We start from the raw sequence: 25,728 nt of genomic DNA, 5'->3' as shown, positions 1-25,728 counted from the left end.
GGAGGATTCTCCCTTCTAGTCAGCAACTGTTCATTTTGGTGGCTATAATGGCAAATGTCTATTTAGCTCGTTAACTAATTAAGCTTACATTAGCTTCATAAGTTGATTGAAAACACTGTCTCTGGCTGACGTTTTGTGTTTCCAGCTCAATCGTTTTATAACAGTTCTAGGGCGTAAACATTGTGCTATGTCAGGTAGCATTAGTTGGGGCTGCTGAGTAGGTTTCTCCAAAGTGAAGTAGTAGTTACTTCCAGTAAAGGACTGGACAGAGATGCTAACGTTAGCCTAAATTGCAACACTCTTGCCAATTTAGATTTGCTAGATTTAGCAACATATAGTCAAGGGCTATGTTTCAGTATGTAAAACATATGTATTCATATGTAAATGAGAACTTGACAGAATGAAAATGCAATGTTGTGACTGAAATATGCTAATTAGCTCCTGACGTCATCTAGTGATGGTCAGTGGGTGTGCTATCTATGAACAGGGCTTTTCTTTGACATACACTGGAACCCCACAAACTTATTTAAGCTTGTTAGTTAATTTGTAATGCTGAGTTACTACTTTAAATAGTAAGCTAGTTAGCAGTACATGCTAATGATTGCAACAGTTAAACACACTGTGACCCGTTTCTTACACTTTGGCTCTTGTGGTTTTTGTTCTGAAAATACAAATAAAAGAGACAACCCTCTAAAAAGCAGGATAACATTTCTTATAGTACATTTTGTAGCATTTTGATATAAATATTAATTTTTTGATTTATTCGTACAGATCAGTGGCGATTGCTCTAAGACTGCAAGGGAAGCTCAGCTTCCCCTAAAATGTCAACAAAATAAGTGGTCAAATATGAACTGTTGTGTGTACATTTCATTGACTAAATATGCGCTAGAACACATTCATCTTTTGTTCAAAATCAGCTACTTATCACAGGTAACCGACAAGACTTCTTCTCATTCATCCCCGCAGCGCCACAGTGCTTTACACAGTGTAGACGCCGACCGTCTACTGACTTCAATGGGGAAGCATAGAGTGGGTTGTTCCGCTGCAGCGAAACTAGACGGTCATTGGATAAATGCTGGGCTTTGTCCCGCCCATCGGACGCTCAGCGTCTCTGGGGGTCTATTGGACAGTGGGCTGGCCCGGACGCTCGGCTTCTGCATGATGATTGGATGATCTGTCTGAGGCTGAGTCCCTTTTTGATTGACAGCGAAATGAGCGAATCAGCGATCTTGAAGTATAAGCATCCACCGGAGAATTTGTCAAGTCTTTCATTCCGTTGTTCGGAGTTGATCTGGAGACGTTACTGTTCCTCAGCGACTTTGTCTTTGTTAAAAACGACTAGCGTTGTGTTTGGCGACTCTCTTCTGTCACTCTGCGAATTTACATATAAATAAACGGACACATTTTATGATGTAGGCCGAAAATGAGCTTCCCCTCCTTATAAGACCACCAGCCGCCACTGGTACAGATGCAATTTAAGTTTTATGGATTTCTTATTGTTTAATTTCATGTCATATGCTTTTGTCTCCATTTTCAGCAGCTTGAGATGTTATTGGAAATAAGTGTTTTCATTGTAACATTGTTGGATTGTAGATGCTTAAATAAATAGAATGGAAAAACCTGAAGATGAATATCACTCTAGAATATCCAGCTCTGCCTCTTTGCTTTCTCCCTGATTATCTATTAATAGGCGACTACCGATGACCCACCGAAGAGAGCAGGCGACCAGTCCATTTACAGCAATCTTCCAGATTCCACAAGAGTAAGTAAGGTGTGACAGTTGATCATTAAGCCCACATTTATACTCCTCTCACACCCTGTTATCCAATTCACACTGTAGAAAACATCAGTTTATCTTGCACGAGAAGGTTTTTTTTACTCATTGCAGTTAATTATGTCTAGATTAATTGCCTGATTATCTGTCATTTCCATAAACAGTGTCATATTAGAGACAATTTTTACACTTGGCCTGCTGCCCAATTTGCCTCTGCAGAGGTCACATGGGGATGCGGCAGAGTCCTTCATGGGTGAAGAGGTGCTCCAGTGCAACTCAGAAGACAAAAGGATAATAGCTGCTTGTGCTTTTGTTTTTTTGTCTTTATGTTTTTTGCACTTTCTTTTCAGAGTTCACCAGTTTTTCGTACCCAGGCTGGAAAAAGAGAAGATATCATTTCCTTGAGGAAGCATCTGGACCACGCCAGGTGAGAGTTACATCTTAACAAATGTGGAAAAAATTTAATCCCTTCTGTTTACTTTTTGAGGGAGAAAGTGTTGATATAAATATGTGGTGTGTAGCTGCTATTTCCCCTGAAACAGATAACGACTACCGTAGCGCCTATTCATGGAAAAAGTCACATTTAACAATAACATTGCTCAGGAAAAAAAAGGAAAGCTGCAACAGTTCGCTCACTGCAGGTATGCTCAGCTTTCAGTGCTTTTGAGTCCTGCAGGCAGTGGAGTCCTGGCAGTGAAAAAGCTGTGGCATTTGGTCCAGCGTGTGTGTATGTGTGCGTGTGTGTGCATTGAGTGTGTGTGTGTGCAACCCCCTAACCCCACCTCAGGGTGTAGAGACAACATCCTCTGGGGGCAGCCAAGGGTACTTCCAACCGGCTGACATTTCTGACAGCCTCTGATAGAGCCCAGAGTGCTGAATTATTCATACAGGTGTTATGGAGAAAGGTTGCCATTTTCACAGGAGAAACTAACCCCCAGATGAATTGTGGCTGTTTATCCCTGCAAGTGAATACAGGAGTAATGATTTGGGACTGTGATGGCTTTTAGGCCAAATGGCAGCCCATCCTCTGTCAGTTCACATGTTGAAAGCTCATACATCTCGCTGCTTCTTAGGCCAGAGCAAACCTCTTGAACTCAATCAGCCTGGTTTTGTTTTTTTCTGCTTGGGCAGTGAGGGGGTAACATTTGACATGTAGTGGTCTGTTTTTCAGCAATACTGATATTTCATAATGGATAATAATCTAAATGGGAATATGCACCAGCCGATTATCACCCACTGATGGTTTTGGGTTTATGTACCTTGATTTATATCAGCGACATTTTCTTTTTACTGTGGATAATCTACAGAGCACTTTCATAAAAGGAATGGAAGAAAGCATGTTGCTAGAGCTCGAAGGCATTTAGCCTAGCTTAGCATAAAGACAGTAAGGAGCCAAGAAATAGTTGAAGTGTATAACTCCCTATAAAACCACAGCTGGTCAATTTTACGTTTCTCTTTGTGTACACATTAGAAACAACGGAGATAGAGCATGTTCATAGAGCGCCGCAGGGATGACATATTTTTGTAGGCCAACCCGGAAGTTAGCATCAGTCTCCCTTGACAAAAAGCAAATGGGATTTTTTACAAATCGCTTTTGGATAACTGCAGAAAATAAAAAGTAAAGACACGTTTTGTTCAGCACGATAATCTTCACAAATCAACACCACTGTTATGATTTTTGAAGCCTACATTCAATCTCCAGAAGCAAAAAGCTAATGTTAGGTCGTGAACAAACTACACCACAGTCGCGTGACCTCTTACGAAGTTAGTAATAATTTGCAAATGCACAAGTATAAACGCAGTCTCATTTAGCCACTTTTTAAGAGATGTAAAAGCTTAAAGAAATCATGACCTGGGTATTTACTGACGTATTTTATGTCTGTGTTAACCACAGATCTTATTTCACTCATCCTCAAAAAGACTTCGGGATGAGGCAACTGGAAGTGCTGAAATGTTAACTAATTTCCACGGTTTAGGAGTAATTCCTACGGCACTTTATTAGTGAGCATGCTGGGAAGTATGTTTTGTACTTTGGAGAGAGTGTGGCTAGCTGTTGTCATTCTTTATGCTAAGCTAGGCTAAGCACCTCATGGTTCCAGCTCAGTATTTAACTGAGAATATACAGCTCTATCTGGTGGCTTGTGCTGTCAATCTCACCTGTTGCTTCTGCCCTTCCCGCCTCTCCCGCAGCAGCATGTTGACTGCTCCTGCTACTCCTCCTCCTCCTCTCCTTCATCTCGCTCGTCATTAGCTGCTATCCCTTCCCGACCCTCTCTGCTACAGCAGCAATGGTTGAAACTGGGAAATATTCAAAACAAGTAACTTGGATAGCTAATCACACTGGTCAGGCTGTTCTGCTTTCCCATGTGAGTTTTCTTGAGTTTTTAGATACTCTGTTTTGCTAATACCTCTGGTCCAGACTGTCTTTGCACCTCCTCAGGACGAATCTTTGTAGATATTTTTCAATACTCATGTGGATCAGAGTTAAAGAGGTAACATTAACATTATCCACTTGCGCCGTGCAGTCGATAGTGATTAGCAGCTATGCCATCCATCTTCTCTGTGGGGAAAAGCCAGTTACAATCCTTCCTCCCTCGCATGGTCATGTTTTGATTGTGTGTGCATGGAGAGGACGGGCTGTTCACAGACGGGTCTGTCAATACGTTGGTGTGAGAAAGGAAGACAGACACATCTGACTGGCCAAGTGTTTTCGGACGCAGCATTTTCACAATAAGAGTGAGGGTGGGGTATCAAACGACAAGTTTAAATATGTCTTTAGCACATATTTTTGTTATTATTTCCATATTTATATGGAAATACATATAGATTCCTTTGTCAGGGATGGTCAGTAAGTAAATTTTCGCTGTCTGAGCAGCATTACTTCTTAAGGGCAGACAGGACTCTGGTGACTCGGTATCGGAAAGTGACGAGATGGTCTAGCTCGGTCGGGGCTAGCCGGTTAGCAAGATAATTTCAGTAGAGGAAAATAAGTGACAGAAATAGAAGCAAAACAAGAGGGTTGCTTTCCACCACTGCAGACGGAAAGATAGTGCCATGTGAAAATAAATTATTTTATTCTTTGATTAAAGTCAGAATTCATGAAGAAGATAGAAACACAAAAATATCAGAAAAATAGGATAATAATATTACATAATGGCAAATAATGTATTTCAAATTTCCCTAATCCTCCTCAGTAGGACAGGGATTTGTAACATAATTTAAGAAAATCCCAAAAACCAAGACACAGCTGTAGTAATTGGCTCTTTTGTCTTCTATTTAAAGATGAGGGGGAAATTAGGACACAGTTTTAAAGATATTCACTTGAATTTGATCAGTCCCTGCACCACAGACGTCATGTTATTCACATCATGTGTACATAACATATTTTTTTGTTTAACTTTCTTTGTATCATGGGGCTTTTTGTTATGGGTTTTACTAATCCATTCATGCCCTGAGCATGCAGTCACTCACATCGGGCACACAATATGGAGACAAACTGTGATTCTCCATGAAATTATCTGGTGTGCGGCTACCACGAGAGTCCGGTTTGGTTTAGTATTTCCTGCTGTTTCCTTTCTGTTTTGTCTCAGTAGATACTGCAAAGCGTAATGAGGGTGTTTTGGCTCTTACCCTCGCCTGTGGTACTCTGTCATTTATGACTGCACCAGCTTGTGTTGTCGGGGTCTGCCATTTGTCTCTGGCGATGTTGACATGAAGCATCCCACGCCGAGTCCTGTTTCTCATCACATTGTAGCTGACAGATAATACTTCCCAAGTTGCATTCTTCTTCTAGATTTATAATTAGGATTTGATCATGAAATTTTTTTGAACTCGTTGTGTTATCATACCCTGCAAAATTCACCATGCTGGCGCCTGTTTATCGTTAGTTGGGCGTTCAAAATCCACACATAGGAATTTATGATCATGTGAGAGTAGAAGCGATGAGTAGATTCAGAGTGGAGCCACAGTATCTTAGTTGGTCTAATCACTGTAAAGAATTCTCACCTACCACGAACCCTGTCTCTTTTGTTGCCTGGCAACAAGCTGCCGCCCAAGGGCTCCCATGATCTGATATGTTAAAAACTGTCCCCCTCCATCACCACCCTTCCCCCTATACACAAACGTGTACATTTTTTACATTGCAATTGCATTTTTAACCACCTATCAAAAATCTTCTTTCCAAGCATTGTCATCTTTAATGAGCATTTCAAGCCAGCTTCTAATTTGTGGTCATGATTCACTCCCACAAAGAAGAATAACTTGGTATTGACTGGAAGGACAGACGGCGGTGATGAGACGAGGCATAATGGGGTTTCACTTCAGAGCTTCTTGGCTTTTGAACACAAAAGTTTCATTGTGTGTTTATGTATTGATGAAACATTGCTTCTTCTCAATGCCTTTTATTTTCTTGTTACACCAGATGCTGCAGCCTGTCTGACTCTGCAGCTTTCTTCTGACTGCCCCCCCCACACCCCACACCCCACACACACACACACACACACACACACACACACACACACACACACACACTCAGACTTTCCCTTCACTGGATTATTGTTCGGCTTTCATGTTACACTCAGGCACAACCGGTGCTTTTGTCACAAGCATTTAAACATTTGTGTGTGTGGTGCATCAAACACGGGCAGAGAGAGACACCTGCTCGCCTGCCAGTTTGAAGATATTAACCAGTTTTTAAAAAAAGAAACATTAGCTGAACTAAAGTGAAAGAGTCATTTTAGCACAAAGAGCTATCAAAATTAGTCACGTCTGAGGCAAGGTCACTGAGCCGCCTCCCACACTCTTGGCAGCTGGCAGCTACTCCAGGGAAAAAAACTTTTTTGCACATTTGAAGCTACAAGTCATTAGCAATGCTGATAGAAAAACACTTTAATTAAGACTGTTGTATTTTGGACTTAGATGTCACATCTGAAGATTAATAAGTAATATCACGGGTGTGGTGATATGCAAATAGAACAGCCATGCCTCCAAGCTAAACTGTGTGCACTCTGTGTATCGCCGAACAGAGCCAAATTAGCATGCTGGAACACAAGTGCGCGGTGCCCCCCTCCTAGGCTGAAGTGCTTGGCTCCACTTGTGGGCGAAATATTACCAGCCAGCTGCTCGCTAGATAACAAATAAGAACTGGAGCAGCAGCGGGTTGGAACATATGCAGGCGTTTGTGCCTTTGCTTGTCTGGTCTCACCCTGGCAGAAAATGTAGTTCGCCTGGAAAGGAAAGGTCATGAGAATATTGTAAGGTCACGGCATCTCTGACCCTCACTCCTCTTATTTGTGTCTTGTAATGTTTATAATCAGGAAAATGAAGCCTCTTCTTGTTACAGTCACATTCGCAGGTCGCTCTGGACAACTGGGGTAGCCAGATGAGGTTTAATGACCGTAATGAATGCATTTCACTCCACATAAAGCATTTGCTTAACTTCCTGTTGACTTCCTGTTAGCTCCCTGCACACATAATTGGCATGAAATAATTTACTGGTACCGCTGTTCTTCAAGACCCTGAGACAAATTTTACTGACCTGACTGGCTCAAATTCTAATTGTATTAAGGAAAATTATGTGGTGTTCATGATACAACAGTTTTGTAATGATTGTCTTTGTGGCAAAGTCTTTTTGAACCAGGGTGTGTGATGTGACCTGCAATAGCTACATATAGATCTTCATTTTTGTTTCCTGTTAAAGGGGTTTTTGGGAAGTTTTTCCTTAAGCCGGTCACAGGTCCAAGGATAAACGGGGGTCGCATGTTGAACACCTTGAGGCAGATTTGAGATTTGTGATATTAAAATGAACTTGACTTGAAAATCTCAAAGCATCAAGGACCAGTGCTGTTCCCTGTAGCTTGGCTTTGCATCCGCTTTTTGCAGCTAGCTGTCTTTTTATGCCTCCACGTCCACGACAGCCGTGGCCAGAGGCATTATGTTTTCGGGTTGTCCATCCGTCTGTCCGTTAATCTTTCCATCTGTCCCACTCTCATCAAAGCGAAATCTAGGTAGCGCCTTGAGGGAACCTTATTCAAATTTGACATAAACATTTATTCGGACTCAGGGATGAACTGATTAGATTTTGGTTGTCAGAGGTCAGAGGTCAAGGTCACTGTGATTTCACGTCCGTCCCATTCTTGTGAACGTGATATATCAGAGTTTCTCATTAGATAACGCGAGAATTCATAGGCTTATCATTATAAAATACACTCAATACCTTTTTTATCAATCAAATTCAAAGTCTTCACTGCATATATGAAATGAGTCTGGACAGACATGGATGTAAAGTGCAACTTGATTGGTTGACAGAGGCATACAACCGCTATGTGGTAATTGTAGTCTTCTCCGTGCATTTTGCTGGTGTATGACAGTGATGCTTCACTCGTTACTGCCACCTACTGTTGATCAGTGGGATCGCAGTGAAACTGCTGGCAGGAATGTGCCACATCACTTTCTTGGAGTATACAGTTACTTGGTCTCTTAATTAGGTTTATCTGTGCAATCCAGTACAACAGTTCTGCCACATACTCCACCTTTACAGAGCTTATAATGGCTTTCTGAAAGTGATTGATTCAACTGTGTTTATTATTGACGTCGTAGTCAGTGGTGGTGTTTGTGCTGGAATGCATTATGTTGAAATATGCTTCTAATATTCTCTCCCACTCGTGTCTGCAAACTACAAGCAGTAATAATGAACGTATAGCTACATTAATACCTCTCCAACAGTGTCAATCAAAACTCAACATTGCTTTGTAAAGGTAGAATTATTGGCTGAGCTGTGGTAATGGATGGCTTTAGATTTTACAGGTGTACCTAATAATGTGAGCACTGTGAGTCTGTCCTCATGTCGTCTTGTCCATGTGCTAGTGGAGGGTGATTTAAAAATAAAATAGGGGCCCACTCATCAAGAAAATGTTCAGAAGCTTTACTCTGCACCTTTAGATGACTCATACTGTGATCTTTATATATACACTTATCTTAATTACATTTATCAGAATATTGGAAAAAACAGCACAATTTTCATATCATCTTGATACAGTTTCACTGAAGGTATATCAACAATGATATTGCATTATTTCCCAACCTTCCATTATTCCCTGGATATTGTCTTTGATTTGATGTCTGCTTATCTTAGAGCCAGAGTCTTATTAAAATTCCTGTAGCTTCCTCCACCATCAACATCCATACAAGCAAAACCGCAACCTTCATTTCATTTTAAAGCACATACAGCCCTTTTAATATTCTTTTTTAAATCCCCACTTGATTTCAGCAACAAAGGATGATACATGCGGCGCGTTGTACGCCGCCTCGACTCTCCACTCCAGCTCACTATAACGGCAGCCTGCGCTTTGACCAGCTTTTCTCTGCCTCCTCCACTCACAAGAAGGAAAGCCACTCATATGAAATGATTAAGAAACACAAAGGTGCGTTACCTCAGCCGGTCTCTTGGCAAAGTCACCTCAGAGCAGTTGCTTCTGTGCGTGTGCCCTTTAATTTTCCAGTGCAGCGTTGTTGCAAAGGTAATTACGCGTACACTATGAGAAAAACAAGCGAACAGTATTTGGGGAAAGGTTATGGTTGGAAACTAAACCGCCATAATTAAGTCATTAATCTGGGCAGACGTAACACGTTTCTCCCATAATGCTCTAGTTAGGTGTAATTTGTGCCCGCCTGCTGCTTTGCTGCTCTGATTTGGATGATTTACAGTGTGCTTTGTGTGTGTGTGTATGTGTGTGTGTGTGTGTGTGTGTGTGTGTGTGTGTGTGTGTGTGTGTGTGTGTGTGTGTGTGTGTGTGTGTGTGTGTGTGTGTGTGTGTGTGTGTGTGTGTGTGTGTGTGTGTGTGAGGGATTATTGTAATGACATGTGAGTACTTTTGACCATAACTCATCGGCTTTGATGGTATTTTTATGTCTCTGACAAAGACAGGAGATTAATGTGTCGACTTCACATTTGTGGTTTATGTGCATTGTGTTTTTTCATTTCTGTCATTTGGGTTGTTGGAATGTGAACATATATCACTATTAAAGTACTTTGGTGACACCCTGTATTTATGACTCTCACTTGTATGTCCCTGCTTTGCAGGCGTTTGGCATCAGCAGTTAAGTCTGGCCAGAGTTACTTCTACCTCCTGCAGAAAGAGGAACAAGAGGAGTGGGAGAGGGAGGAGAGGTGGCAGATGAGGAGGGAGGAGCAGCGAATAACGGAGCCACGACCTCCACGTTTCTCCTCTGACTCAGACAGCGATTCAGAGGGGTGAGGCAACAACTCACATTGGCTCAGTTTCACTTCATCTTACAGTGTCTCCCTCTGGTTTAGTACAGCAGCGTGTGTAATACATACTTTATACTCTTACTTTGCTTCAAACCAGAACCAAAGTCAGATTTCTACAGTAACTAGCGTCTTCACTCCAAACTGTAGTGCACATTGCCAGAAACTATTTTTAAACTTTTAAGACTCCCTGATATTATACTTTATGTGCTTTACTCACACACTTTTTTAATGTTGCAAAAGAAAGATAAAATTCCTGCAATCTGTCAGCACTAAGCAACCTGGTGGCCTAGAGGTTAAAGGTCCCATATTGTATAAAGGCAGATTTCCATGTCTTCTTTGATTATAAAGCAGGTCTAGGTTCTATATTAATACTATGAAAGTATCAAAGTGCTCAGTCCATAGGAAACTGAGCCTACCTGAAACTGAACCTTAAAACGAGCCGGCATGACTTCCTTAACTTCGTGATGTCACAACAAAGCAGTCACTGCTCAGAGGCTCAGAGCCTGCTCTCTCCTGATTGGCTCACCGACCTGTTATTACTAGAGCTAACGCCTGAGAGGGGAGGTGTAAAACTACATTGAGATGGGTTTTGGTTCTTAAAACCACAAATATATCTTCTGATGGATCAACACTTCAACCAGTTTGCGTCTAGACCGTGATCTTGAGCTCTCTGTCTGTATCTGTACTACTAGCTATATAATTAAAATGCCCTGAAAATGTTTAAACAATAGTTTTAGACATAAACCAAGCTCAGGATGTCAGTAAACTGAGTGCTGACAGTGTGCAAGTTGCTGCTGCTGCTGCTACATTTGTCTCCTCTGTATGGCACATGTTGCATGTCTGTCCCAAAAGAGGGATTCTTCTTCTACTGTTGCATGTTGTACAGATTATAAACACTGTTAAACTTGTAATTTTGTGTTTGTTATATTCTACGTTTTAATATTCCAGTAATTCCTCTGGCATTTAATCACAATACCTCAAAACATTTAAATGTGAAGATAAAATAAGATAATAAAAGTAAGCAGAATATGGGCACTTTGTACATATAACAAAAACATTAACTTTAACATCAAAGTTTAAGAGATAAATATTCAGAACCCCAGTCAAACCTGCGTGCAACATAATATAGTTTAGATATAGTCATGCTTAGTTAATGTTCCCTTCGTGCCTACAATAGTCACACCATCCTTATCCTTCAGGTGGCCTGTGCCAGCAGGAGCCAGCTGCTCAGGTGGGAACGAAGCAAGACCACGCAGGAAGAAGAGCCAGTCAGCACGACCTTTCACCCCTATCCATCACTCCCTGGCCTGCCCTCTGCTGAGTGAGGCGCCGAGGTAAGGTTACAATAAACTGTATAGACCTTTCCTTTAACATTATTTAAGATGTGGGGGGGCCTTTGAACCTTCATGCTTTTGATTAATTGTACTGTTAACAAAATTATGTTTTAAGGGGAATCAGCGTTCAGACTCCAGGTTGCACAGACCCCCAGAGAGGCTGAGCTCGCTCTTGGTGCACGATGCATTCACATACCACGACATATCTCAGTGGGGTTTTTCTTTCTCGCTGAGGTGGCCGAAGTCACTGCATATATTCCATATATTGTTTAGCAATTCTCTTACGTACAAAGCAGATGGAGACGGAGTCGTTCAAAACCCCCACACCAGAGCCGCTAGAAAGCACCAGCGTGCTTGTTCATTTCAGCGAGAGGCACGTAAGAAATGCATCTGCTTTGCTTTCTCCCTCAGCCTCTTCAAGTTCAGTATATAACCTTCAAACATATAGTGCTCATACATTGTTGTGCTGTACTTCACCCCATGCAGCTTGCAGGTAGAGTTGTTGTACAGTAGAGGTAAATCTGAGCTGCAGGCTGCATTTCCTCTGCAAAACGCTTCATGCAGGAAGGACTTAATGCGACCACATACGACATTTCAAGACCGGGATCTCCAAAATGAATTGTGGAATCAAGAGTAGAAAAGACATCAGACATCAGAGCTAAGAAGTAGTACGTCTTGTTTCAATCCATGTTTGTATTAGCATTGTTTGGTCATAATTAAAATCAAAATATTTACTCCTATTATCAACAATCAAATTCATTCCAGGTTTTAAGCGAGGCCACAGGTTTTTATGTATTTTTCATAGTAAAGAAAAAGGTGAGATCTTCGAAAAAGGATCTGATTTTAAGGAATCACTGCTCTTATTCCTTCCTTTGCTGTCAGTCAGTGTTCATCTGTTCGGTTCATGTCAAAGAGATGTGTTACTACACCTCAGCAAACATCAAACAAAGAAAAACAAACAGGCAGATTGCTGAATATTTAAAGCAAAACATCTGACAATGACAGATACGCCTGATGCTTTCATTTTGTATTTCTTTCATACGCCGGGCTCCTTTGATGCCGCGTGAACCGAAACTAACCTTTCTGAAAAAACGTGTCAGAAAAAGTTTTCCCTGACAAATCTGCCTTGTTAGAAACTCGGGTGTTGTCTGACAATAAGCGCGCTCAAAAACCGAGGTCCACAAAAGCAAAAAGATTCAGGGTTTTTCTGCTCAGCGAGTGTTATGGATCGCTTTGATCTTGTACAGAGGGATTTGATGGCAGCGCTGCCTTCATTCCACAAGGACTAGCTTTTGAACAGGTGCAGTACACAAAAGTCCATATCGCACATTATGTCGTCACAAGTGTAATGTGGTTGAAAGTGATTAAATGGCAAAGTGGGAACATTTTAGCTCCCACACAAGGAAATACCTGCTGTACAGTCTGCTAGAGAGCTGAGATATGTTTGCGTCGCTTCTCTTGCCCAAACTGTTACCACTTCTTTTACCCCTTCCATTCATACACAGCAGTGTAATAATTTAACTAAATAGCCGTCTCTTGATTATGAATATTCATTATATGGTATACTGTTTTTTAAGTAAGATATAAAATAATATAGTTTAATGTAGTTTATAACACACTATAATGTAAATGTGATCCGATAAAGAGGTCTTAATGTTTTTGTCAATACTGCCTATGAAGCACCCATTACTGGTGTGTCATGTGTCAACAGTTCATGACTGATAACACAGTATAATATTGTATATAACTGGCCTGTGAATATACACACGCACACACACACACACACATATATATATATATCTTTCATTACGCCAAATGAGCATGGGTAAATGATGCATTAACATTTTGAATTATTCCCATCTCATAATGAGTCAGGGCTGTTTTTTTTTTAAAATCTTTAATAAATTACCATATGCATGTCATTTTCTGAATGCAGGTGATAAAATGGTTTTTTTTTAATCTGGATTATTTTTCATTTTTCAAGGTATTTTACTAATTGAAACTGAACGTTGTTTTCTTTCTAAAGGTTTTACAGGTGTACCATAATGATATGAGCTGTGTGTGTGTGTGTGTGTGTGTGTGTGTGTGTGTGTGTCTGTGTGTGTCTGTGTGTGTCTGTGTGTGTGTGTGTGTGTGTGTGTGTGTGTGTGTGTGTGTGTGTGTGTGTGTGTGTGTGTGTGTGTGTGTCCTAATGAATGTGCTGGTAGAGCATGATATACAAACAGGATAAGGGCTCATTCATCAAAAGAAAAGACTTCAAATGAACGAAGAGACACAAAGAAGCGAAGTCTAAACCATAAGAAGTTATAGCAATATATGACCCAACAAGTCTTTAATGACTCAACATTTAATTCTTCAAGTCGACTCTTAATGTTTTTTTGACTTAAGTCCTGGGCTGAAGTCTCATGTGAACATTTCTGCACAAACTAATTGTAGCAGCAGACTTACTCATTTGTCCACCTCCCATAGCTGTGAATGACTTTCCAGGAGTTTGCTGTTGGACATTACAGTTTATATTATACCATAGTGTGTTGTAAAGCATTTATTAATCATGTATGTACTAATAATAAATGCTAAATAGGAGAGTGGGGACAGGCGTAGGACTCCTCCATGCTTTACATTTGTCTGTGCACTACCCCAGTGGGACAGATATTCGCTCTACAGCCTGTTGTTTATTATACATCAGCTCCACCTCAACGTGCATTTCCTCCGACACTGCGTTATTGCCACTACCAGAGCACAGCCTTGTTTTCTGGCAAGGCCTGTGGAAAATAACAACCGTGTTCAGAGGCTGTTACCTGACATCTGACAGATCCTAATCTAGCAGACTATCCACCTGGCGGACAAACGGCCTCGTTGATAATGAAAAGAGCTCGGAGCGACCCGCGTTTGATGGGTTAGGAGAGATCACGGCAATGGATGTGGTCATAAAGCCTCGAAGCGTGAGAGTGTCGGGGGTGACGGACGCCACCGCTTGACTGCAGGTGACAGTGTAACCAAGCTTTTAGAGAGATGGCATGTTTTGCATTCGTTGCCTCTACACAGCATCTCTTGTATTGAAGAGTCGGCTCCCTTGTGTCATTGTTTTCATCCACCTATTTTACCCTCGACGGAAGTCTTGACTGGAAATTAAGGATGTCGGGTATAATCGGTTTCGCAGTGAACATTTGGAGGGTTCACTACACCACTGACTGATGTAGTACTGTTTAACTTTTTATATATGGGCAGACCATTATCAGAGACATTTCATAAAACACAATCACTCTACAGGGATTTATCTTAGTAGCATTGATGCTCAGAAAGACAATGCAACAGTCTAACTGTGTTTAAAGTTCTTATCTTTTTTTTTAAATGTCCTAATATGACTAGACCTATGTTATATACTTTTTTGAGTCGTGTACTTACATTACCCCAAATGTTTCCAGCAATTCTCAAACATACAGAAATCTGTGATTTTAATTATTGTGTCGGTCATGTGTCAGCGTTGTGGTTGACCGCCAGAAGGTCAGAGACACATTTTTAAGATACACTTTTTACACCTTGGATGTATTTTAACAAGATGAAGGATTTAAGTCGTCGGACGTCTGGATCTTAAATTGTCGGAGAAACAAGCCAAGAAAACGTTAGGCAGCTCAGCGCCCAGCCGCTGGAGAAGTCCTGTGTCCACTGAAGAGTGTTGGTGATTCAGCGTTTCTACAGATTGTTAATCCCCTGGTCCGTTTGTTATGGAGAGGAGGACACTTCAGCGGACAATTCAGCTCCTGGTAAAAACGCTGTGAACGTCTAGTTCATACGTTATCAGAGAAACAATGGAAACAAAGGTTAGCGGCAGTCTCAGCTCCCAGCTCCTCCCTGATGTCTCGTGTCCGCCGCCCAGTGTCGGCGAAACACTGACTTTCACTGTGAAACTGTGTCATTAGGTGTTTTCACTTTAATCAGGTAGTTTTCTTCAAGTACTAAGACCTTTTTTTTTTTTTTTTTCAAGCAGGACCTAAGAACAAATACAATCTTAACTGTAAAACATTTATATCAAAGTCAGACATCTAACAATAAAACAACACACAACTGATATAAACCACAAGTAATGAGGAGGAATAAAAAGTCATTATAGTCTATAATTTGAACAGTGTGTAGGAGTTCTAGGAAAAATAAAAATATTAGTTTCTTATAGAAAAACATTTCATTATAATGAATTTTCCCTTTTTTTCATCAAAGCTACTAACAGGAATCATGCCGTCTCCATAGTAACCTGAGTGATCTGATCAAGGACTGCAGCAGTGATGTACAGAACAACCTTTACAAAGTCTGCCAAATCATTAACAGAAGAAACCCTTCAATATCTGACATGAGTAATGAGCCAATGAGAGCCCAGAGCTCCGTCCATAACCTCAGTCGGTCTGAAAGTGGAGACGGAGTCATTCAGAGGATAGGTTTGCTTGCGGGTCGCACCGTAGATGAGTCTGTCGCCTCTCTCAGCTGATGCTTCAACTGCAATGGTTCTGACCGTTAACACATTTTCAGAGTCCCATCTTTTTACCACTTATTATAAATGAACCAACTGTTGAATCTCGCTATCCACCAACAGATCAATGGTCATGTTCCTTAACAGCAGCTTTCATGGTTTGGTTTTAACTCCTTCTTGTTTGTTGTTACATGTTTACAGCAAATTTGGTTCGTGTCCCACTCCGCTGAAGTGTTCAGATGTAAATAATTGATTTTCTCCCTGTTGACTCCGGGTCAAGGGGTTGAAGTTAAGTTGACAAAAAGTGGAGTTATACAACTGTGATTTTTGAATGCTATTTATTCTGAAAAAGAAAATGTTGTTTATATACATACTGTCCATATATGATGTTAAGAGTTTTTCGAGAGGCATGGACCTGACTGGGCTGATATAAATGTGTAATTTTTGTTGTGGAAATATGACTAGAATAATTTTTTTTTGGCCTGGTTTATCTTCTCGGGTCAGAATTATCATTATAAAGCGTTTTGATGGACTCTTGCAGGCAATCAAAACATCAGCTAGATGTTGAAGCTCATGTCTTTGAGCGCTGTTGCAGGGAGGTCATCTACCACCAGCTCTGCTGTCTGAATTGGCTGCTCGAGGCCTTGACCCTGGATTGCTCCGGCAGAGTCGGCCCCCTCACCGCCTGCTGGGACCACAAGTAAGTTGTTCTGGGGTCAAAGGTTATTGTTACTGGCTTTTAAAGCTGACTAACATTTCTATATAAAAATACACAAAATCAGTCCAAATCTGGTTTAAAACTCGCAGAGATTGATAATGACCAAATAAAAACAGAGCAGTTTTTGAGTCGACAGGTAGAACATTTTGTCAGTGCAGTTTTCATGCCTCTGCGGCAGCGACAGCCGGGGCTGGAGGTATAATGTGTTCAGGTTGTCCTTCCGTCTGTCCCCTTCTCATGAATGCAATATCTAAGTAACACCTTGGGGGAATTTCTTCAATTTTTGGCACAAACATTCACTTAGACTCAAAGATGAACTGCTTAGATTTTAGTGGGCAGAGGTCAAAGGTCAGTGTCACTGTGACCTCACGAAACACGTTTTTAGCTACTAACTCACAAATTCATACACCAGTTATGACACAGTTTAACAAAAATGTCTAAGAGGATAAAATGTTCATTTATTATATATTTCATACCCAAATGATCAAAGGTCAACTTCATTGTGATGTCATAATGTTATAATTCTAGTTGAATATGCAGTGGGTATTTGTTCAAACTTGACCAGTGTAACCGTAGATGTGAGTGAATTAATAATCCTTCATTGATTTTTAGACAGTGTGTGCGTTTGACGGGGTAATCGTGCATTCACAGTGAGCAATGAGAGGAAGAAGCACGCAGAGCGTTTGGGATGACGACGGAGACCCTTTTTCGAACTCTCAAAAATCACCATACATAATACATGAACTGCCATTTACCATTAAAGAGTGACTCCACTACCTGGAGGCTCAAGTCCAGAGGCTAAAAACACAGCAGCACGAGTGACATCTCCATCAGCGACTGGTTCGTTACGGCGCTGACCTCTGCACGCTGACGGATGACTAGCTTCTGTCAAATCCACACTGTTCTGAAGCGCGCCACCTGAAGAGTCGACGTATCTGTTCTGTAGAGAGGGCTGCTGATGAAGGGTGGCTGTGGTGATCAGGAGCTGCAGGCGCTGGCTGACAGTGCTGGATGAAATATAAAGTCCAAAGCTCCGGAGGGAGTCCAGGCTTAGCAAGGAGATTGCATTCTTCCATCTTCGTACCCCCCCACCCCACCCCCACCTCCCCTCAGGTTCCAGCTCCCATGATATTGACCCACCACAGGGAGTCGAGAGTGAGAAAATGGAGAGAGAGTGCAGAAGTAGCAGCTGTGTGGTGCTTATATTCATGTTTAACCCACAGGACTGCTGCGACACTGCATCTGTATTCCACTTAATTTCCTCAAAGGCAGTTCTTTCCAAGGTTCCCTCTTTCCTTTATATCTCTTCTGTTTTTTTCTTGCCGTGATATTGATCTATGCTGATCTTTATGATCTCCCTCCTACACTCATTCTGTCATGTTCCTTTTTCTATTGCTTTTAATGGTACTAAGAGCGACAAGGAGTAGAATGATTTTAATGCCGCAGCTTCTTCACATGTCAGAGGAGACCTGGACCGGGAGAATAGATGGATTCATAAAGTTTAAAGGCGACTGTGCCACATTCAGTCACAATGGCTCCTTGTAGAATGTACTACAGAAATATTATTGCACGCCACTGTGAGCCTTGAATAATTGATAGAAACATGAAAAAGAAAAGAAAAGAAAAGAAAGGAGGGACAGGGAGGAAAAGAGATACAAAAAGATTTCTTTTTTTTGGACCCAGACGTCATCATGTTACAGCCTCCAGGGCCTTCAGTCAGCTTCAAATCCAATTTCCCAGAAAGTCTTAAGCTTTATGGGCCAAATGATCCAGCTGAGGTATTACTGTACAGGAAGACAAGGAGAGGATGAAATGAAACATTATCACAAGGTTACGCCACCGCTGGGCCCTCCACCAGGCGAGCAGCTCTGATGTCGGGCATCAATCTAAAACAATGCACAGTTTTTTACAATAAGATGAATTATGATTTTGATAATGGCCGGAGCGACTCTCGAGCTGTCGCTGCCTCGAAGGCCGGTTCTCGACTAGCGGCGAGACGCAGAAGGTCACCGGAGTGATCAGTGTATCACAGCGGCGGCTGTTATTTTCCATTGGCAGAGACCCTGGCCGAGGCAGCGCCACGATGAAGACGCTGAAAAAAGAGAGAGCCATTGAGAACAAATGGGAGCAGTTTGTGTCAACCAAGGTATTGCCCACTCTTATTTACTCTATTTGATTTTATTATTATTTAACTACTGTTATTTTTCAGGTTTTGGGTTGATTCCACTTAAGTGATCTGGTGTCTGATGTCTCTTTTTTTCCCTCATTGTCAACAAATTGAATAAGAAATTCAAACCCAGCAATGGATTTGTCTCTCTATCCAAAGCCTGATATATCTTATTCCTCTTTTCCATAGAACTCCATCGTTGTCCACAGACTATTGAAAGGCATCACTGAGCCACGCTGTTGTACTGGGTGGCATGTTTCTTCATTGCCATTAACAAAGACACTGTCGTTTATTTGAGTCACTCCTTCACACACCAGCCTGCTGCTGTGAATACTCACCAGAGCACCAAATGTGTTTTAATCTGCAGCTGAAAATAGTCCCCAACAAATGGATTATTTACTCCATTTGAGGAAAGTTTAAGAAAAATATTCAGCCTAAAAGAAAAATATATATCGAGAGATGAAATTGTTGCCTTAGCTTTTTGACATGGGATTTGTTGGCAGTAACACAAATATAAAATATTACCGGCCTTATTCTTAAAGGAAAATCTTTAATATCGTCATTATAGACAATAATGTTCTTATTTGTCACAATACCAAAATTTTGGTAGTTGGTAGTTTTTAGTACCAGTGCCAATGAAATTCCACGATTCTCAATAACAAAGATGAATCCGCAGCAAAAACAGAAAACAACACAGGCAGCTGCACACACACATGCAAACACGTGCACACACCTCCATATAGCCAGTTTGAAAGCAGTACTTCAAACGGTAATGTTGTGAGCACAGCGCACTTTATCAGCTGTCGCTACGTTAGCCTAAACAAGCTAACGCTAGCCTTTGTGAACGTGCATGTGGAGCTTTGCAGATTTCAGCTGCTGCAATTCACAAACAATTAAATCCAAGTAACATTTCAGGACATGAACATCGTTATTATTATTATATTGAGTTAACAACTGAAACTCACTCAGCCTGAATTCTGTGTACGGATCCGGATGCCTGTTGTTGAGGTGTTTAGATAAGTTTGATGTGTTTCCTCCTTTCATTTGAAATGCTCTGAGGCACCGTTTGCACACTGGCTTTGGGTCGTCTTTAACTTGTCCCTTATGATCTGTGTCAAACACAAAATATCTCTGTGCACAAGTCATGCTGTTTTTTTGTTTTTTCCACAAGTTGCCACAGACCTGCGCTTGCTGCTGTAATTCCACGTGTTGTGATTGTTTACTGTGCCCGTCATCTTCTTCTGTTCATGTTGAGTTTCATGTCCAACTCAACTTGCTTGTGGGGTTATTATACTGCCCTCGTCAGTCCTTGAAGAATCACATCTCTACCTATGACATCTACAGTTCGGTACTGCAGAAAAACAAGTAACGTCACATTTTCATAATTTTAGCATCCACTTGGTGCCGAAGTATCCGTTCTCGTGACAACCCTGGTGCTTACAACATTGTCGTAACAGTTTGGGGAAGGCCATTTCCTGTTTCAACATGCCAGTGCTCCTAACTTGGCTAGAGTGCAAAGAGCCCTGTCATCAGTCTCATCCAGCACCTTTGGGATGAACTGGAACGCCGACTGTGAGCCAGGCCTTATCACCCAACATCAGTGTTGGACCTCAGCCATGCTCCAGTGGCTGAATGACAGCAAAAAAAAATTCTGTGGGGCGCCCACCCAGAAAAGTGGAGGCTGTTATAGTGGCAGATTAATACCCATGGTTATGGAATAAAACATTCAAAAATCACATGCGAGTGTAATGTTCAGGTATCCACACACTTTTTAATCTTCTCTGACTGTTCCCCTGAGTCTCCTGGGTTCTGGTCAAACTCTGATCTCAGCAGGAGGTCAGAGAACTTATCTTTCAAAGTCCTCTACATGCCACGCTCTGCAGAAAGAGAGAAATCCTGAGCTCTGACACAGACACAGGCACACACACACACACACACACACACACACACACACACACACACACATTGGAAAAAGGATTGGTCTGGTGCATTTACTCTATGCTTCAGCTCTACACTTAATAAACCTCTAAACCTCAAATCTTGATGCACAGGTAGAGTCACTTAAACATGCATGCTTACACCCACAGACTGACCCAATAAGCAAAAAGCATCTTCATACACACACACACACACATGCACACGCACACACATTTATTCCTCTGGGGATGGCAGTGTGTGGCAGTAGAGGACATTTGGAGAGCTGTTGCTGAAGTGTTGTGCTTCCTTCCACCCTGATAATTAGGCTGATGGGAGCCTCACACACACTTAAGGCTCGGGTCTTTTCTGACAGACAGGCGGGAGAGAGGGAAGGGCATAGGAGAGAGAGGGGGAAGGGAAGGGAGGGAGAGACGTGTCTGGCTCCTCTCTTTAGCTCATATGTCATCCTCAGTTGTTGAGAGATGGGTCTACCTATGGGTGTGTGCCAAGCTGCTGAGTGTCAGCGTGTGTGTGTGTGTGTGTGTGTGTGTGTGTGTGTGTGTGTGTGTTTGCATATTTCTGCACTTATGAGGATCAAATGTCCCCACAAGGAGCTGATATGAATTTTAAGACTCTGCTTAAGGCTTTATGGAAAATACATTCTTATTTAAAAACAGCTATTATAGGAACATTTCACAATTTCTGGGCTTGTTTGTTTGTTTGTTTCCTACCTCCTTTTTTTCTAATGAATAACTGGCCAAACACAGATGGCTCGACATCACACTGAGATATTTGTAGCATGGTGAAAATGGATCTTTATGCAAAAACAAAAATTTGAAAGGTCTAAACCTGCAGCACTGGTGGACGCCAATATCTCGGCCAGTCCCTCAGAGCGAACACAGAGAGCAGTTACACACAGAGAAAAGATGCAGTTACTGTGTAGCCAATTCAATTTTCTGTTAACAGGAGCGTCAATGTACAGAAGCATAACACAGCCATTAGAGGTGGTTTGTTTATAAAGCGGCATGGTAGTTATTATTGACCATACACCGTATATAAAGATGTAGGTAGCCTCCGTGACGTCACCTATAGGTTTCTGAAGAGCGGTATTTAAGCTTAGAGTGGGCTGCTCTGCTGTCGCCATCTTGGCAGTGTATGACTCCGCCTAACTGCTGGCCAAAGCGGAAATGGGCGAAGAGGTGGGGCTTCTGTGGAGCCGAGTCTTCGGTGCATGGCGGTGTGTGGCAAGGATATACTCACCCACCTGTCACTCAAATTTGCCACGCCAACAATTATGCATAACTTTAAGTCTTAATCAAATTTTAACGGGGGGAGTTATATAAAAATTTACCCCTGTACAGTCGTCATGAAGAGGTAAATTAGAGATCAAAACCATTTTTTGTAGCCTACCAGGTTGTAAACATGTTTATTTCTAATTTAGGCATTTTAACATGGGAGTCTATGAGGAACTGCAGCTTCTGGCCCTCGTTTTTCAGCTGTGGAGTTTGCCGCTTGTTATTCACAGATGCCTGTGAAGCTAGCTATACTGTGGTTACTCTGTGTTTAGCAAGTTTGTAACGATTTCAAAGGGCGACCTGGGAAATGTAGGAAACGACTTCCCTAAGTAGATGATGCATTTTGGGACACTTTAAAATAAATCATAGAATGGTTTTCACACCACAGATTGATGATGTCTCACACAGCAGAGAACTGTGTTACACAATAGGAGCGATGAACGATGTATTTCCCTTGAAAGGGCAATTCGAATCCAATTAAGATTATTTTATGTCTTTATTTAAACTTGAAAAAATCATTGAGGGCAAAGCCGTCATTTACAATGACGTCGAGCAGATACAAATTAATAAAAATAAAAGATTAAAAAAAGAACAATTGATTAAAACAAAACACGTAAATACAATTATTGAATAATGTGACAACAAAATCAATTAAAGCAGATACAAACAGAAGTTAAAAGGTTAGAGTTTAAGGATTTAAAATGATCAAGAAGTACCAATTAATGAAATGTTAAAGTGCTTTGTAGTGTGTTCCATGTGGATGGTGCAAAGAAGCGAAAAAAGAAGCTCTTCTAAGCTCAGTGTGAAGTCGAGGGACATGGAGCAAAAGCCAGTCATTAGTTCTGGTGTAATGTTGGACATTGGACCAAACTAGCATGCAAAGTATATATGAAGGCAGCTTTCCAATAATGTTGTTATCAATAAACAAATACATGTGTAAACCATGCCTCTCAGAGAGAGGGGGATCAGGGAAGAGGAAGAGCTCCTGACTTGCAGCTCCATAGTAAATCTTAAATGGCAGAAAAGCTTTGTTGTACTGACCTCTATGGGCGGAAAGTCTCAAGTCTGTTGCACTTGTGACCATAACAAACAGTAGGTTATCACTCCTATGTGTTTGTGTGTGTGTGTGTGTGTGTGTGTGTGTGTGTGTGTGTGTGTGTGTTTGTGTGTGTGTGTGTGTGTGCACCTCCTGGTCATTAAACACGTCTCACTTCTATAAAAATGCAATGAACATAACACATGAATCACACATATGCACGAGTATTCACCACAGCTCAATGTTTTTTTTCCCCTCCCTCATTTCCTCCTAAAGCCTGGTAGAACTCGTCCGCGGCGCCCTCGCAGCTCCTCCGCTCGCCTCCGCGCTCGCCAGAAGTCTTCCTCGCTCTCAACCCTCACCCTCACCACCGCGGGCGGCAGTCTGGCCTCTCTGGTCCCAGACACTGAGGAGGACACGGAGGATGCAGGAGCAGCAGAGGAGGCAGGCCGGCCTCCTTCAGAGTGTAAGTTATCGAAATTGGACATTTTAACTATTCAGGCATTTTTTTTTCGATGCAGACAAACTGGGAAATGAAGAGGTTGTTACACTGGTGGAGTTAAATATTAATAAGTGAAGTCAAAAGCCACATCACAGGTGAATATTTTGACACACACACATATAGATTTTCCATTGACTGCATTAATTCCATAAAGCCTAACCCTAACCTGCACCCAAAACCTCTCCCAATCACACTGTACTGTTACGATCATTACTGTACTTATAACGTTATCTTACAGTGTGAATATCTGCATGAAATATTCCATAATGGGCCTTTCCTGTGTTTGCAATGTGTGATGTGTGTCATTGTGAGGTTTCAGTTGCCTTCATCTATAGCTCTTACCAGATCCTGATCCTGATCCTAACACTTCCATAGGGGGGCCAATATGGGATTTTCAACTTTTGTTGAACTTTTATTTCTGACTCCATGAGTTGTGACGTATGTTGATGTTTTTCACCTTTTAAAATACGCCGTGCCATCTGTACTGGACTCAATCTTCACACAATCTTGACAAATTATACATCGTTTGAAAGCTTTAAGTCTCTTGATCCTACATGTTTTAAGTGTTATTATTTAAGTGTTAAATCGTACGACTGCAACAGCTGGTGCAGTTCACACTTGCAGCTATCCACATAAAAGGAATTGCTAAATGAATTACATTCACTTTTTAATGCCAAAAAATAGGCAAGATAAAATGTATATATATATATTTTTTTTTTTTTTTTACAGTGTTTGTGCCTCTGTGACTTTGGTTCAGTATCCTCTAAACTCATTCTGACTTTTTGGTTGTAAAAAATAAAGAGACCTTTCAGGAGACCATACTATATGACTGTAATCAAAATGGCTGAAGGAACAGTAACCTTTTCATTCCGGGTACATTATTTTGCACAAAAATGGGAGCATCTGTAAAGAGGTTGAAATGCCATGAGCTGAGCAGTTCCCTTCTTAATGTTACATGTTCCCAGCATGACACTGAAATACAGAAAACACAGCATCATTAACCGCTGTCATTAAATGTAAACATGTAGTGTTAATCTAGACTCAACTCTGCAGCCACTTTAAAGCAAAACTGGACGTAGAAGAAGAAAAAAAACTGAATCAGCCGAAACAATCTCTCTTTGTAAAAAACTCTCTCTGAGAAGGTACAATCTCAAAAAATCGTTTCAAAGAAAAACTCATCTCTGTTGTCATAGAAACGGCTCTTTGACATGAACTGATGACATAAAGCGTTAAAAAGTCACTTTATTCTTGCAGTTAGAGATAGAGACAGCTTTATAGAGAACAAAAACATAATGGCACCTGAATTCCCTGTTCAACCCTGTGAACACACACACACACGCACACACACACACACACACACACTTACCCGCCACCTGCTGAGCCAGAAATGGAAACCAAAATAAGAGTTGGGTCTGTTTGAAACACTCAGCTGGGTGATAAGAGCCTTTCTGCCAGGGCTCAGCCCTCCTATGCCCTGTGCTGCCTCCCAGAGTGCACTGCTTCAGGCCTTCAGAACACAGTAATAATTAGTCATCTGATCTCCCCACCGACCCCACCTCCTGTAGATTACAGGTTTCATATCATTACCTCCTGATGAAAGACCGTTCGGCTAGCCGTCACTGCCTGAGTCTTTGTCAGGTTGTTGTTTCTTCTTTTTCCTCTCCATTACTCTCTCCTCTCTCTCTCTCTCTCTCCCTCTCTCTCTCCTTTCTCTCTCCTCTCTCTCTCTCTCTCTCTCTCTCCCCCTCCCTCCTTCCCTTCTTCCTGTGCTCTCGCTCTAATCATAAAAGGAGTCCAAAAATCAAAGGATTAATTCAGCGTCATTGGTTTAAAGCAATTAACTGCTCTTCCAGCTAATCCTCAGAGTTATGTCTCAAATCCAGAAATTGGCCACTGGAGATGTGCAGCTCTGCCCACACTACATTGTTTTTCCTGGTAAATGAAGTTGAAAGAGGAGTTCTTTACTTTTGAGAAAAAAAAATAAGTCGTTTTTCAAACTCTTTGATGAAAAGAGGAATTGTAAAACTTTGAATAATTAGGAGATTTATCTTTGCATTTCAATGTCTCCCGCAGTAGTTTTTTTAGCAGATAGTTAATCCGAATCATTCATTTGGGATAATTAAAATAAGAACTGTATTTATTCAATCTAAAGCCAGCCAATTTGCAAAAGTTATTGGCTATTACAGTTTTGGCTGCAGGTTTTTATAGCTGTTCCTCGTGAGGAATCGTGCTATACATTTTGATAAGCGCCTCA

At 41.4% G+C, this 25,728-nt stretch overlaps 1 protein-coding gene across 2 annotated transcripts in view; it reads left to right on the top strand.

The window, feature by feature from the left end:
- Positions 1–25,728, top strand: part of LOC130168993 (coiled-coil domain-containing protein 60-like) — a 35,726-nt gene that overhangs the window by 3,304 nt on the left and 6,694 nt on the right. The window contains exons 2-6 of one of the 2 annotated variants that reach the window (XR_008827767.1): positions 1,691–1,762; positions 2,125–2,201; positions 9,855–10,025; positions 11,243–11,377; positions 23,249–23,438. Coding sequence is in view for 1 of the 2 variants with exons in the window: in XM_056375377.1 (XP_056231352.1) it covers positions 18,641–18,703; positions 23,249–23,438 (253 nt within the window). In the remaining variant the exon portion in view is untranslated. Of the gene's footprint in view, positions 1–1,690; positions 1,763–2,124; positions 2,202–9,854; positions 10,026–11,242; positions 11,378–17,702; positions 18,704–23,248; positions 23,439–25,728 lie in introns of those variants that run through there. The other variant, XM_056375377.1, reaches the window with a different exon arrangement.

The sequence above is a fragment of the Seriola aureovittata genome, chromosome 5 (genome assembly GCF_021018895.1).
Source record: "Seriola aureovittata isolate HTS-2021-v1 ecotype China chromosome 5, ASM2101889v1, whole genome shotgun sequence".
NCBI classification, from domain to species: Eukaryota; Metazoa; Chordata; class Actinopteri; order Carangiformes; family Carangidae; genus Seriola; species Seriola aureovittata.
This window is presented reverse-complemented; position numbering and strand designations above follow the sequence as displayed.